The sequence below is a fragment of the Mustela lutreola genome, chromosome 11 (assembly GCF_030435805.1).
Source record: "Mustela lutreola isolate mMusLut2 chromosome 11, mMusLut2.pri, whole genome shotgun sequence".
Taxonomy (NCBI): Eukaryota; Metazoa; Chordata; class Mammalia; order Carnivora; family Mustelidae; genus Mustela; species Mustela lutreola.
This window is the reverse complement of record NC_081300.1, coordinates 25236881-25249837: the sequence shown is the minus strand read 5'-3', so window position 1 is coordinate 25249837 and position 12957 is coordinate 25236881. Positions and strand designations below refer to the sequence as shown.

At 51.5% G+C, this 12957-nt stretch overlaps 1 protein-coding gene across 3 annotated transcripts in view; it reads left to right on the top strand.

The window, feature by feature from the left end:
• Window positions 1–12957, top strand: part of CTIF (cap binding complex dependent translation initiation factor) — a 207072-nt gene that overhangs the window by 28432 nt on the left and 165683 nt on the right. For all 3 annotated transcript variants that reach the window (XM_059140773.1, XM_059140772.1, XM_059140771.1), the window contains 3 exons: window positions 5034–5107; window positions 6248–6352; window positions 11758–11833. In XM_059140773.1, coding sequence (XP_058996756.1) covers window positions 5034–5107; window positions 6248–6352; window positions 11758–11833 — 255 coding nt within the window. The remainder of the gene's footprint in view (window positions 1–5033; window positions 5108–6247; window positions 6353–11757; window positions 11834–12957) is intronic.

The window sequence follows — 12957 nt, the reverse complement described above, 5'->3', positions numbered from 1 at the left end:
TGGGCTTCAGGGACATTATGCTAAGTGAAGTCAGCTGGTCACAAAAAGACAAATCCTGTGTGATTCCATTCAGGTGAGGTATCAGAGAGGAACAAATCATGGAGACAGAAAGTAGGAAGGTGGGGGTGGGGTTCGGGAGAGGGGAGATGGGGAGCTCGCATCCAGTGGGATTGGAGGCCCAGTTTTACAGGGTGAGAGGAGTTCTGGAGAAGGATGGCAATGAGGATTGCACAACCACGTGAACGTACCTAACGCCACTGGACTGTGCACTTGGAAATGGTTAAGATGGTAAACTTTAGGTTATCTGCATTTTACTGCAGGAAAACAATTTGGGGGGGAAACTTGCCTTGAAGAGTACCATTCTTTTTTTTTTTTTTAATTTATTTATTTGAAGGAGAGAGTGTGTGTGTGCAAGTTGGAGAAAGGGCAGAGGGAGAAGGAGGGAGAAAATCTCCAGCAGACTCCCCGCCAAGCATGGAGCCTGACATGGGGCTCGATCTCATGACCCTCATGACATCTCAGCTGAAATTACAAGTCAGATGCTTAACTAACTGAGCCACCCAGGCACCCCAAGATTTAACATTCTTATAAGGGAACCATTGACAAGCAATGGTCGTAAGCTGAATTTGTAGGTGCCATCAGTTGGGTATTTAAAGCATCAGGGATCAGGGAAAGAGAGACTTTGTGTGCTACTCTGAAGGACAGTGAACTTCGCTCTGGGTGAGGTCTCAGACACATACTTCAGAAGCAGAATTTATTTGTTTATTTGATTTTGTTGTTGTTTTTTGACCTTTGCATTTGAAATGCTCTACTATCCACAGGGGCTGGCTAGGTCAATAGAGTGTGTGACTCTTGATCTCAGGGTCACAAGTTCAAGCCCCATGTTGGGCATGAAGCCTACTAACAAAAAAAAAAAAAAAAAAAGTGAAATGTGCCTGGATTCTGAGGTTTGAGGCCTGGAAAGGGTGTTGTGGACATGCCAGATAACATCTCAGGAGGCCTGGGAGCTGTCTCCTTGGGGGTTGATTGTGTGTCTCTCTAGCCATGTGCAATTTCAGAGTTGCATTTGAAGCAAGCCAGATGCCAGGAGCTGGGATGGGGAGGATGATGAAACAACTCAAGAAGGGAGGAAGACGGGGTGATCTGGAACATTAGCAGTCAGCTGATTGGAAGACTGAAAATGATGCCATAACTGATTAGCGATGTCTGCCACTGGTGGGAAGGGGCTTGGCAGCAGCATGCGTGCCAGAAGAAACCCATCTGGAGCACACAGTATTGCACTCTCAGAGACCACTTTACTTAAATACAAAGAATCTCAAGTCCAGACTTCACTAAGGTCACAAGGCATGGTCACTGTGGCAGGAGGAAAACATAAGCTTAGGGAAGACGGCGGAAGTTTATTGAGGTGAAGGTCAGCTCAGCAGACATATTGTAGGCAGTGAGCAAAGAGCCATGGGGGTCCAGTGAGGTGCCTGCCAGCCAGTGTCTCTGATCCAGAACAGGAGAGGGGTCTCGAAAAGCAGATGGAGTGAGAACTGCCACAGGTGAGCTCTGCAGCCGCACCTCACCTTGCAGGGGTGGTACATTCAGGACAGAGCATGGTGACTGCAGCTTGGGAGGTCAGATGAGCTTCCTGGAGGAGGCAAGCTTTGAAGGAGATGGACAGGCGAGGAGCAAGATGGGCTTGGTAGGACACTGTCAGTAATGAAAGGGATCGTGGGACCACAGGACTAGACAGGTGTGGGTAGGAAGGACCCAGGTGCACAGAGCTGCCGTCTGGCACCATACAGAGAGGCTTATGGCCCGAGTAAATGTGGTTGATTGACAAGAAGATTGTGGCACAGTGGAAAGAGAAGGAGCTCTCAGGGCATGGGGAGGGAGGAGAAAGCTTTGTCACTTAGACCCTAGGGCTTCTGGCTGCTGATGCCATCAAGAGAGGCCAGTCCTGATATTACTGATGAGCTCTGAGGTCGTGCCCACTCTCCTTTGTTCCCTCAGCCACACACACGCCCTCCCCCACCCCCAGTTTACTGCTCTCCCTTTTCCCCACAGCCCCTCATTGTCTCCTGCCGGTGTCTGCTCGGAGCCCAGCGCTTGGGCCCCTCTGCTGGGAGGCTGGGCTACTCAGCCTCTCCACTGGCCAGTGTGCCCCCTCTCCTTTTGATTGATTAAAGGCTGACATGCACCTGCAAACTGCTTGCTCTCCCTGGAAACTAGGCTGGTTTCCACGTGAGGAGCCAGGGAGTCGGGCATGCTGAGTACAGTACAGTAAGGGAGGAGAACGTGCTTACCAGCTCCGGCCAATGTGAAGTGAATGAGAAGAATCCAAAACAAAACCAAACCCTCCCCGCCCCCATCATGGGCCTTCTCTGTCAAGATGCTGGCCTCTGCCGTCGCTGGGAGAGGTAGGGGTGGGGTCACCGAGCCCACTTCAGGTTCTTTTCTAGTCCACAGGGGCTTTGTTCAACAGGCTGTGGGGCGATGTTGGCCGCAGGGGAATGGCCACCAGGGAAAATAGCACGTGGGACTTTTCAGGGGCTGGCCCCTTGGTAGGGTTGAATGTTGGGAGTCAGAAACCAACCTGAGCCGGCATGGATCTGGACTTGTCTACCCAGGCTGCTGTGTTTGTAGGCTTTGGGAAACCCTAGGGCTCAGGTGTTGGATATGGCTGTGAGGACAGGAGAAGGTCACAGGGTTGGGGCAGGGGCAACTGGTGACTGCGGGAGGAAGGGACATGACTGACCACCCTCACAAAGGGCGTTTGTGGACAGGTGGATAGTTGATTGCCATATTAGTTTGCTAGGGCTGCTTGATTTTACATTTCTGATCCCCATACTGGGTTGACCTAGTGAAAGTTATAGTCATCCCACAGTTCTGGAGTCCAGAAATCTGAAATCAGGGAGTTGGCAGAGCCATGATCTCTGTGAAGGCACCAAGGAAGGATCTGGTCCAGGCCTCCCTCCCAGCTCCCCGTGGTTCCTCGGCTTGTGGCAGCATGACTCCAGTTTCCCCATGGAGTCCTCCCTCTGTGCGTGTCTGTCTCTGTGTCCAAATTTCCTCTTTTTATAATGAGACCAGGCTTACTGCATTAGAGCCCACCCGTGTGATGTCATCTTAACTAATTCCATCTGCAACCACCTTATTCCCAAGTAGAGTTACATTCTGAGGTACTGGGGGTTAGAACTTCAACATACGAATTGGAGAGGGCCACCATGCAACCCCAACAGTCACTGAGGTGCACTTGTGGGGCCTCTAGGAAGTCTTGGCCAGGACAGAGTGGGTCATGTTGGAGATCACCAACTCACGTAGGGCTTGGGACCCCTGGACACTCTCCAGGCTGCTGTGCTCCACCGAGCCCCTAAAGTTATCTAGAATACCCTGTGTGTCCTGCTGTTTCTACACACCAACCCCTTTGCCAGGATGACTCTGTCCCTGCTCTTCCCTCTGCTTGCATGACCCTCATGAATACTTGTATCCCCTGTTCAAGGGAAGACTGCAGGAAACTTGCCTGTGCTACTGTGGCCCCTTGAATCAGTATACATATCACACTGTCTTAAAATTTTTTATTACATGTGTGTCATCACACACCATTCTTTGCAGTCAGGGCCTGTGACTTTTCCACTTCTGTGTCTTCAGTGTCTGGCCAGGCCTAGCTTCATGGCAAGGTCTCAAAAGAAGCTTGTCCAGTGTTGGAGCTAAAGGACCTGAGATGTGGCAGGTTTGGGGAGAGATCAGTCATAAAGACAGGGGATGCTACCAGGAATCTAACCAGGAGGTCCTAAAACACATGGAAAATGTGCACATATCACATGTGTACAGTTGAGTGGGTTTTCACAAGCTGAACACATTTATGTAACCAGCACCCAGATTGAAAAACAGAACATTACCAGCTCACCCATGGCCCCCACCCCACCCCCGGCTTCTATCTAAACTCTATCTCCTCAAGTTTGTTAATTTGCCTATCCTTGAACTTGATATAAATTAAGTCATAGAGTTGGTACTTTTTTGTGTCTGGGTTCTTTTGTTCTACTTTGTGTTTTGGGGGATTGACTTCTGCTGTTGTATGTTGCTCTAATTTGTTCATTCTCCCTGCCGTGTAATAGTCCAGTATGTGAATATACCCCAGTTTATATGTCTGGTCAATTTCTGGTAAGCGTGGATGTATTAGGCATAGGACTGTTCTGTACCTCTGTGCTTCACTGCTGCTGGGGAACATCTGTGCACATTTCGCTAGTGTTTGTACCTTGGTATGACTTCTGGGTCATGAGTTGCGCACACTCTCAGATGTACTGGAGGTGGAAGTATTGATGATGAGCGTGGACTGTAGGGGTAACGAGGGATGGATGACATCAGGAGTGAAGGCAAGTTGCCAGAGAACTTGGAGAGATCATTAGCCAAGGGGCAGAGAAGCCAAATTGTAGAGACTGGATGGAATAAAGTGCTTTCTGTCTACGGGATAGATCATGTAGGGGACATTGGAGGACAAAGACTGGAGGGGGTTGACTTAGAGAATTTAATCGCTGGTGTATGTAACCTTGGTCAATGGGGGCCTCTCTGTGCTGCCTGGTTTTGGGAAGTGGGGGCTTAACCCTAGAGGAAGTCAGCCCCTCAACATGGACCTGCCACCGTGTCTGGCTTTGCAGAATCTCCATGCCTGGGAAGAAGCCACTGCTATCAGGCTGGCGATGGTGGCAGCAGCTCATTAGTGTGGCAGCATTGAGTAGAGAGCGATGGACTGAGGGCAGCAGAGACCCATGCTATTTCTATACCTGCCTGTGCAGTTGTCAGACACCATCAAAGTGAGGGCCTATGCCTGGGGGGACACCAGGGGTCCTTGTGACTCTTACTGGGCGCACCAGCAAGGATGCTCACCCTAGTGGCTCTCTCAAGCCCACAGGCTGCCCAGAATGACCAACTGAGGGGGGAGAGGGAAGGCCTCTGCAGCCCTCTCTGTGAATGGGCCTTTGCCCACTTGTTCTCAGTGTCCTGAACTAGGAAATGACACCACCCTTTTCATTCCCCGTCTTTTCCAGAATGGCAGCAAAGACAACTCTCTGGACATGCTGGGCACGGATATCTGGGCAGCCAACACCTTTGATTCCTTCAGGTAAGCTCCCCGTGGTGTATGCCTCTGCCTGGGGCTTCTTGTCCTTACAGAAGCCCCATGGGGTCTTTGGAAGTTGAGTAAATGTTGAGCGTTCACTGATCAAGAAGTAGAGAGAAACAAAGAGGGGGCAAAGTAGAAAGGATGAGACCGCTGAGGAAGGAGTTCAGAGAGAGAGAATGGAGATCAAAGGAAGGCAAATGAGGGGAAAAGAGAATCCAAGGGAAAGAGAGAAAGAGAAGGAAAGGGAGGCTGAGAGAGGGTTGGTGGGAAGAGAAGACAGATGCTAATAGTTCAACCACAGGGAAGCGGGAGAGAAGACAGAGGGGTGGACTGGTGGTTGGCAGAGCAAAGGGAAATGGCGCATAGCCGACGATGGGGGCTATGGCTGCAGGGAGGTCCGGAGGAGGGAAGGGCTTTCAGGAGTTCAGACTCTGGAAGGTTCCTGATAGACTAAGTTGGAAGAACAGGTATAGGCCAGGGCTACCTCAGTATGGGGGGACGGTGCCCTTGAAAAGTTTGCTAATGGGTACATACCATCTGTTCATTCCTCTGGGGAGGGATGGCTTCGGACTGTGGATGGTAGTTACCCTTTAGCTCCACTCTGCCACTGGCTTGGGGATGGCCAACACTGGGCATGCTTCAGGCCTATCCCTGGCTCAGACTCCAGTTTGCACAGAATGGAAGCACCATGGTCTCCTGGGCCTGGGGCTGATGGCACCTGGCCTCCTGGCACCTGCCTTATCTCCTCAGAGCCGCCTTGCCGCCATTTTGAGCTGCCTTCCTCACATGTAGGTGTGAGAGCAAACTCTGGGGTGTTTTAGAGGGACCGCTCGCTGTAGGATAGGCCGCAGACCGACACTTGAGTTTTACCGGCACACATTATGGCATAGCGAGGTTGAAGAGAGGTGAGGGCTTGGCACGCAGCCTCCTGCCCCTGTGTCTGTGAGCAGAGCTGACACCACAGGCTCCATTCTGAGTGAGGGGTCTCTGTCGACCCTGCCCTTGACTGGTGGATGCCCTCCCCGTCCTGCCCACCTCTTTGTGAGGACACTCCCTGCCAGGCTTGTGCCTACTTGTCTGGTGCCCATCAGGAACTGGGCTGGCCGCCCCCTTACCTCCTTACCTTTTCTCATCCTCCAGTGGTGCCACCTGGGACCTGCAGCCCGAAAAGCTAGACTTCACCCAGTTCCACCGGAAGCTGAGACATACGCCCAAGCAGCCCCTGCCACATATCGACCGGGAAGGGTAAGCGGTGACCAGGGGCTCTTACACAGGGGTGGGAGTGGTTGCAGCCATCCAGGGGTTAACAGGGGCTTTTCCCTGGGTGGGCAGACAGACATCTCTGCTGCACTGGGGACACCCAGGTAGCTGATGTCCGGAGAGCTCTCTGCCTAGAACCGCAGACTCACGGGCCTCTCTCCACCCTTCCCTGTCCAGCCTCCTCCACCCGCACCGCCCGCTCCTCTTCCTGACCACCGCGGCTCTGCTTGTCCGCGATCGAGTGCAGTGGGTCTCACTTTGGATCGGGGCCACTGGGAGACTTGGTAAAACAGCCAGAACATCCTGAACTCTGATTCGGGAGGTCTGGGGTAGGGCCCGAGAATGGGCATTCCTAACAAGTTCCCAGGGGATGCTGGTCCCGCTGGACCAGGGACCCCCACTTTGAGAACCACTGATAGTGTTTGTTTTTATACCAAGTTGTCCCATCCTCTGCTTTTTTCATATATCACTGTTGCCTTCTTCTCTTGATAATCCATCCGGGCCTGGGCTGACCTCAGGACAGCAATGTGACTGACCCAGGGGAATAAGACAGATGGTTTTTTTTTTTTTTTTTTTGGCCTTTCTTTTTTTAAAAAATAATTGTTATTCATTTAGAATTCCCGTAACAATGCATTCACCATTTTAAAGTGTCCAGTTTCATTTCGCTTAGTATTTTCATAATATGGGGTAACTACCACCTCCCTGTAGTTTCAGAACATTTTCAACACCCCAGAATAGAATCAAATCCTCTAAGCAGTTACGCCCCAGCCCTCTCTTACACCTGGTGACCACCAGTGTGCTTTCTGTTTCTGTGAATTTACCTCTTCTAGAAGTTTCTTGAAATGGGATCATACAAGGTCTTTGCACTCTGGCTTCTTTCCCTCAGCATAATTTTTTGAGGTTCATCCACATTATGTAGCATCTATTAGCCCTTTGTTCCTTTTTGTGGCTGCGTAATATTCCATCCCGTGGCTCTGTCCCTGTTTGTCCATTCATCTGCTAATAGGGATTTGTGTTCTCTCCATGCCCTGGCTATTGTGAATGATTCGGTCATGAACCTTCGTATCCAGGTACTTGTTTCAGTCCCTGTTTTCAGTTCTTTTGGGTATGGGCCTGGGGATGAAATTGCTTAGTCATATGGTCCAATTCTGACACCAGTTCTGTCATGTGTTTGTTTTTTTCTCCAACACCACCAAGCAGTTTTTTGATACCAGCTGAGTGTCCCACGATTTGGCTCAATTCTAACCCAGTCTACCTGGAAACACCATCAGACCCCACAGGCTTAGGCTGAGAGCTCAGTCCTACATACTGTCCCTTTCCCCCATTACAGAAGGCCAGGTCGTCACCTGTGCTTCAGATCTCTGACTCTAGGTTGTAGGTCCAGCGACCCCCTCCCTGGCTTCTATGGATTTGCTGGGGCGTGAGGGGCACGGGAGTTGGGAAAACACTGTACTCACTAGATGACTGGTTGATATAAAGGCATATAACTCAGGAACGGCCAGATGGAAGAGATGCATAGGAGAGGAATGGGGAAAGCTGCCAAGCTTCATGCCCTGTCCAGAGTGCCAGTCTCCCAGAATCCCTGCGTGAACTCCTCCCCGAGGCCCTCCAAAGCCTCTCCTTTGGGGCTTTTTTGGGGACTTCATTACATAGTCATGACTGATTGAATCACTGGCCATTGGCCCCTTTCCCCTCCCTGAAGTCAGAGTTAGGACTGGAAATTCTAACCCTCCCATCACAAAGTTAGGTCCCCTGTCAAACAGGCCCCTCCCTCCCTTAGGTTCCCTAAGTGTTTTTGCCAGAGTCGCTACATTAACATAACAAAAGATGCCATTATCTCTGTCTTGGCTTAAGGAATTCCAAGGATTTTAGGAGCTCTGTACCAGGACTGGGGAAGAAGACCAAATAGATCTTCTATAAATCACAATACCACCCATAGTAATTCCATGTTTTAAGCTTGTGAGGAACTGCCAAACGATTTTCCACTGAGGCTGTGTATTTTCCCACCAGCAATGCTCAGGGCTTCTGATTTTTCCACATCTTTCCCAACACTGGTTGTTCTCCTCTTTTCTTTTTTTTTTATTATGCTGATGACTTTTACTTTTCCTTCCAGTCCCTTCCTGTCCACTCCTGACTCCTGTCACTGCAGATCTGAACATAACTGAGATTATTGGTTATGTTAAACGTAACTGCCTCTCACCTGCTCCCCCCCACCCCCCAGCAGGCACCCCTTCTCTGACACTCTGGTCTCACCAGGGTCTTGAGCAACAGCCTGGGGAGGGAGGTGCTTTTGTCCCTATTCCAGATATGAGAGAAACGTAGCTCAGAGAGGCAGACTAACTTGCCCAAGTAGACAAGCCATGATTTAATGCCTTCTGATGCCATCCAGTGCTCAGGTCACCACACCAGAGTATCTTCGAAGCCGCTTAAGCTCCTTAAAATTCCATGTAAACTCATGTGCTTGTGGAAATTTTTCTGGGGAGAGACCCATCACTTGCCTGTACTTTCCCAGGGGACCCCAGGCTCTCATTACGGCTCCTTTTTCCATTATCCCCCCGTGTGGGTTCCATCAGAACTCCCTAGAGCATTTTTGCTTGGGTAGAGAGGAGAGGTGGCCTTCAGCATGGAGGTGCCCTCTTAGAATGGGATAGAGCAGAGGTGAGACCCGGGCCCCCCAGGTTCAGGGTGGGGGGTGGGGATCCTGAGTGTACCGTCCAGTGGCCACCTTGTGGCAGGAACTGTGTCACCCTTAGAGGCCAGCCGTACTGGGGACGGACGCCACATGCCCAGCCACTGCAGCATCCCTCAGAAGCAGGGGACCAAGGTTGGTTGCCAAGGCTTCCCGCAGACCATGTTTCCATGGAGGGACAGAAATCAGAGAAGGCTGTTGCCTTGGAAACCCTGTTGGCAGCAGTGACTCAGCTGGTCTGTGGCAACCTTCTGCCCTCCGAACCTGCAGTTCCTCCAGGGAGTTCTGAACCCCAGACAGGATGGGTCTAAGGGGACAGCAGCCCTCCTTGCACACGGTCTCCTTCTGCCCCCAGGGGCCGCTGAGGTGAGGATGAAAGACCGGGCCTGTGCTGAGCTAAGCTGGTGCCTAGTGTGTGCTTGGAGCCTGGGGCAGCTGGGAGTCCAGAGGTGGGGGGTGGCACACATGACCCGGGGGAGAGGGTGTCAGCCATTGCAGTCAGCCAATGGTCCCCAGCTTCCTCCCTCCCATTGCCATGCTGTGTATGAAATACAGAGGCAAGCCATCGGTACCTTCACTGGCCAGCCTGCAGTGAGAAGGCAGCCGGATGTTTCCAGACCTCTTTCCGCCTCCCTGTGTGCTTGCAGCCCAGGGCATCAGGAGGCTGCAGCCGGGCTGACGTGCCCCTCACCCCTTCCTTACACCCCTCCCACCCCAGCTCCACCTCCCAGAACCGAACTGTCCTTCAGGCCCCAGCCCTCTTAGCACCATCTTGCCCCCTTACCCACCCCCATCTGCCACACTCTGCTGGCAGGAACGCTGACATCCCATACTTGGGCTTAGCTCCAGGCCACTGCCTTGCTGCCCTCTACCCAGGACATTCTCCCGCGTTCTCTGCTTGGCCAGCTCAGGACCCGCCTCCCTCCCTCTGCCCCAGACCATTCTGGATGCCTCTGGATGGTCTGGGCAGCATTCCTCGTGGTTCCCGTGCTGCCCCCTGTTGCCCTGAGAGGCCCAGTCTATGCACTGTTTACACTGGGGCCCAACCCGAGCCGGAGCCTACACAGAAACACTTGTTGAACGAGGGGCGTAGATGTCCTCCTACCCTCTTCCACCCAAGCCTTTCTGGGATATGCGGCCACTGGGCTCCTCTGTCTGTAAGGCTTTCAAGATGCTTATCACATGCTGCCCCCTACTGGTGATGAGGCTCACTGCCCTGTCAGATGAGGGTTTGTTTCCCAAGAGCTGTGAGTTGTGGAGGGCAGGAACTACACCAGATTTCTTTTCCATGACTCCAAGGGAAGTTGACAGGGCCAGAAAAATAGACGCTCAGTAAATATTGAACAAATACATGCTCTGAAATTTGAGAATTGCATTAATTCTGCAGCTGGAAAATTCTGTAGCTATCACACCGGGCAGCCCTCACGGTGCCTGGGTCTCTAATAATAACAATGAGAGCAGTGGTCACTAATCCATCCTGAGCACCGTTCCAAGTGTTCGCCTCACGCCATTTAAAACTCACCCAACCTACGGAGGCGGGAGCATTATTATCCTCACTTCGACAGATTGCGGGAACTAGGAGGCACAGAGAAGTGAGTAACTTGCGTGGGCTGAGGTCAGCTACAGAGTCTAGGCTCTTAATCAGTCTCTGTGCTGGCGCTCTTCCCCCCGCAGCAGCCAAGACAGTGGCAGTGAAATAGTAGCAAAACGGTAATAGTAGGAATAGTAGTAAGATAGTTGTAAATCATGTTAGTACTAGGAGTAGTAGCTCTAGTGGGAATAATGTATTTACCGTATTTATCTTATTAGAATTTGACGTAATTATTGCCCGTAGTTACCATAATAATATGCGTACCATTGAATATGGTATATAAATACAGATGTGGGTATATGGGGGTGTACGGGTGTGCACGTATGTGAGTACCAAGCATGATTCTAAGTGCTTAGATACATGAACTGATTTAATCCTCCTGCCACTACTCTTGATCCTCAGAACCTGCAGAGAGGTTAAGAGAGTTACATAGGATCACCCAGTTAGTAAGGGATGCAGCTGGGGTTCCAGCCTGGCAGTCCAGTCCCAGAGTCTTTCAATCTCAGGAGACGTGGGTGATGGATAGCAAATCGAGGCCAGTGTCTGCAGCCTGATGATAGGGCTGCCTGCAGAGGGCATGAAGACAAAGCATCGGCATCTGAGAGGGCTTGCTGGATTGGCCCAGAGGGAGGCTGAGGAAGGAGAAATCCCTGTTGCCGGCCTGTGTGACCTCAAGAAAGTTGCTTAGTCTTTCTGTTCATTCGTTGTCCCTCTGGTATAATGCGGGAGATGATGGGCTTTTGCAGGAGCTGTGACAGGTTTGGGGGTATTCGTCAGAAGGAACTTAGCATCTTTGCCTGGAAGGATCAAAGGGAGCTCTGGGACCTCTGTTAACCTCCCCAATGGATGTCACATTAGTGATCCCTGCCCCTGGACTCATCCCAGCACTCCCACCCGTACAACGTCCTTCATTCTCGAGGCAGGGCCCATGTTGCCAGGCCTGGGGAAGGAGGGCATGCTTCTCCAGGGCTGTTTCCTCGGGATGGGACTGACTAGTCCTGCAGGCCTTCGGGAGGCAGGGCCAGGTGTCTGCTCTTTCTGCTTGCCGGGCCGGGATAGGATGCATAAACCTGCCAACTTTTCAGTGCCTTTCTGTCTTTTCTGATTCAGGTGTGGAAAAGGGAAGCTAGAAGACGGGGATAGCATCAACCTGAACGACATCGAGAAGGTTCTTCCAGCCTGGCAGGTAAGTACAGGAGCAGAGTCTCCAACCCCTCCAGCCAGGTCTGGATCCTCGGTGTGGGCAGAGCCTACATGTTCTTTTGGCCGCTTGCTCCAACAGGGTGGGACTGGGTGTCCCTGAAGCAGTAAGTGGGTAGGGGTAGGTGCCTGCCGACGGCCAGGCTGTCCCATGGTGATGCGTGTGGCAGCACACTCTTGGCTGTGCTGTAGGCATCGGTGGCAGGCCTGAGAGCTCCCAGAGGTGAAACGGGGCCGTGCTCTGGCAACTCGGAGCCCTTGGAAATTTTCTGTCCCTTGACCTGAAGTCTCTGCAGGTGAGGCGTCCTGCGGTGTGTTCTAGTGGGACGTGGGACTGCTGGGATTTCCAGCATGGTCGGGGCTATTTTTAGGCTTTTGAAAGTGAAGTTGTCCTGCCAGCCTCCAGGTGTCCTCTGTGCTTGCTGATATTATCATCGATTGGGCTCCTTTCCCTGAATTAAGCCAGGCTCTGGGACAATAGGATCCACTCAGCAAAGAGCAGATCTGAGTTCTCTAGATGTTTCTGGTGCAGAAATAGTAGGAATCTGCATCCGGGCATGGCACTGGGACCTGCCACAGCCGAGTAAGGAACAGTCTCCAAGGTGACTGAGCCCACCCCGCCAGTGATCTGCCACCATACTCACCATATCCTGCTTTCCTTCCCACCTGAATCTCATGCCACTTCACCTTCACCCATTCTCTCCCTCCTCCCTTTGTGCTTGTCCCATTTGGGGGGTTCAGTGTCCATGCCTCAGGCCCATTAATGGGAGACGATCAAATGCCCAGTCAAGGTCTCAGCAATCTGAAGAGGATGGGCCTTGAGCTGGTTTTTGCTTTGTTTTTTCTACTTGGCGTTTATTGTCTTTCTTAGATCTTAGATCTATTAATCCAATTTGGATAACCTTCAGCCACCATGTCCTCCCACTGCTGGGATTCCAGTGATACGTCTGCTGTGTTTCTTCCTATTTTCCCATGGCTCCTCAAACTCTGCTAATTTTTTTTTTAAGTCTTTCTTCTCAGTGTGCTTCGTTTTGAATAGTTCCCATTGCTGTGTCTTCAAGTTCATTAGTCTTTTTTTGCAAAGCCTAACCTAGCATTAATACCATCTAG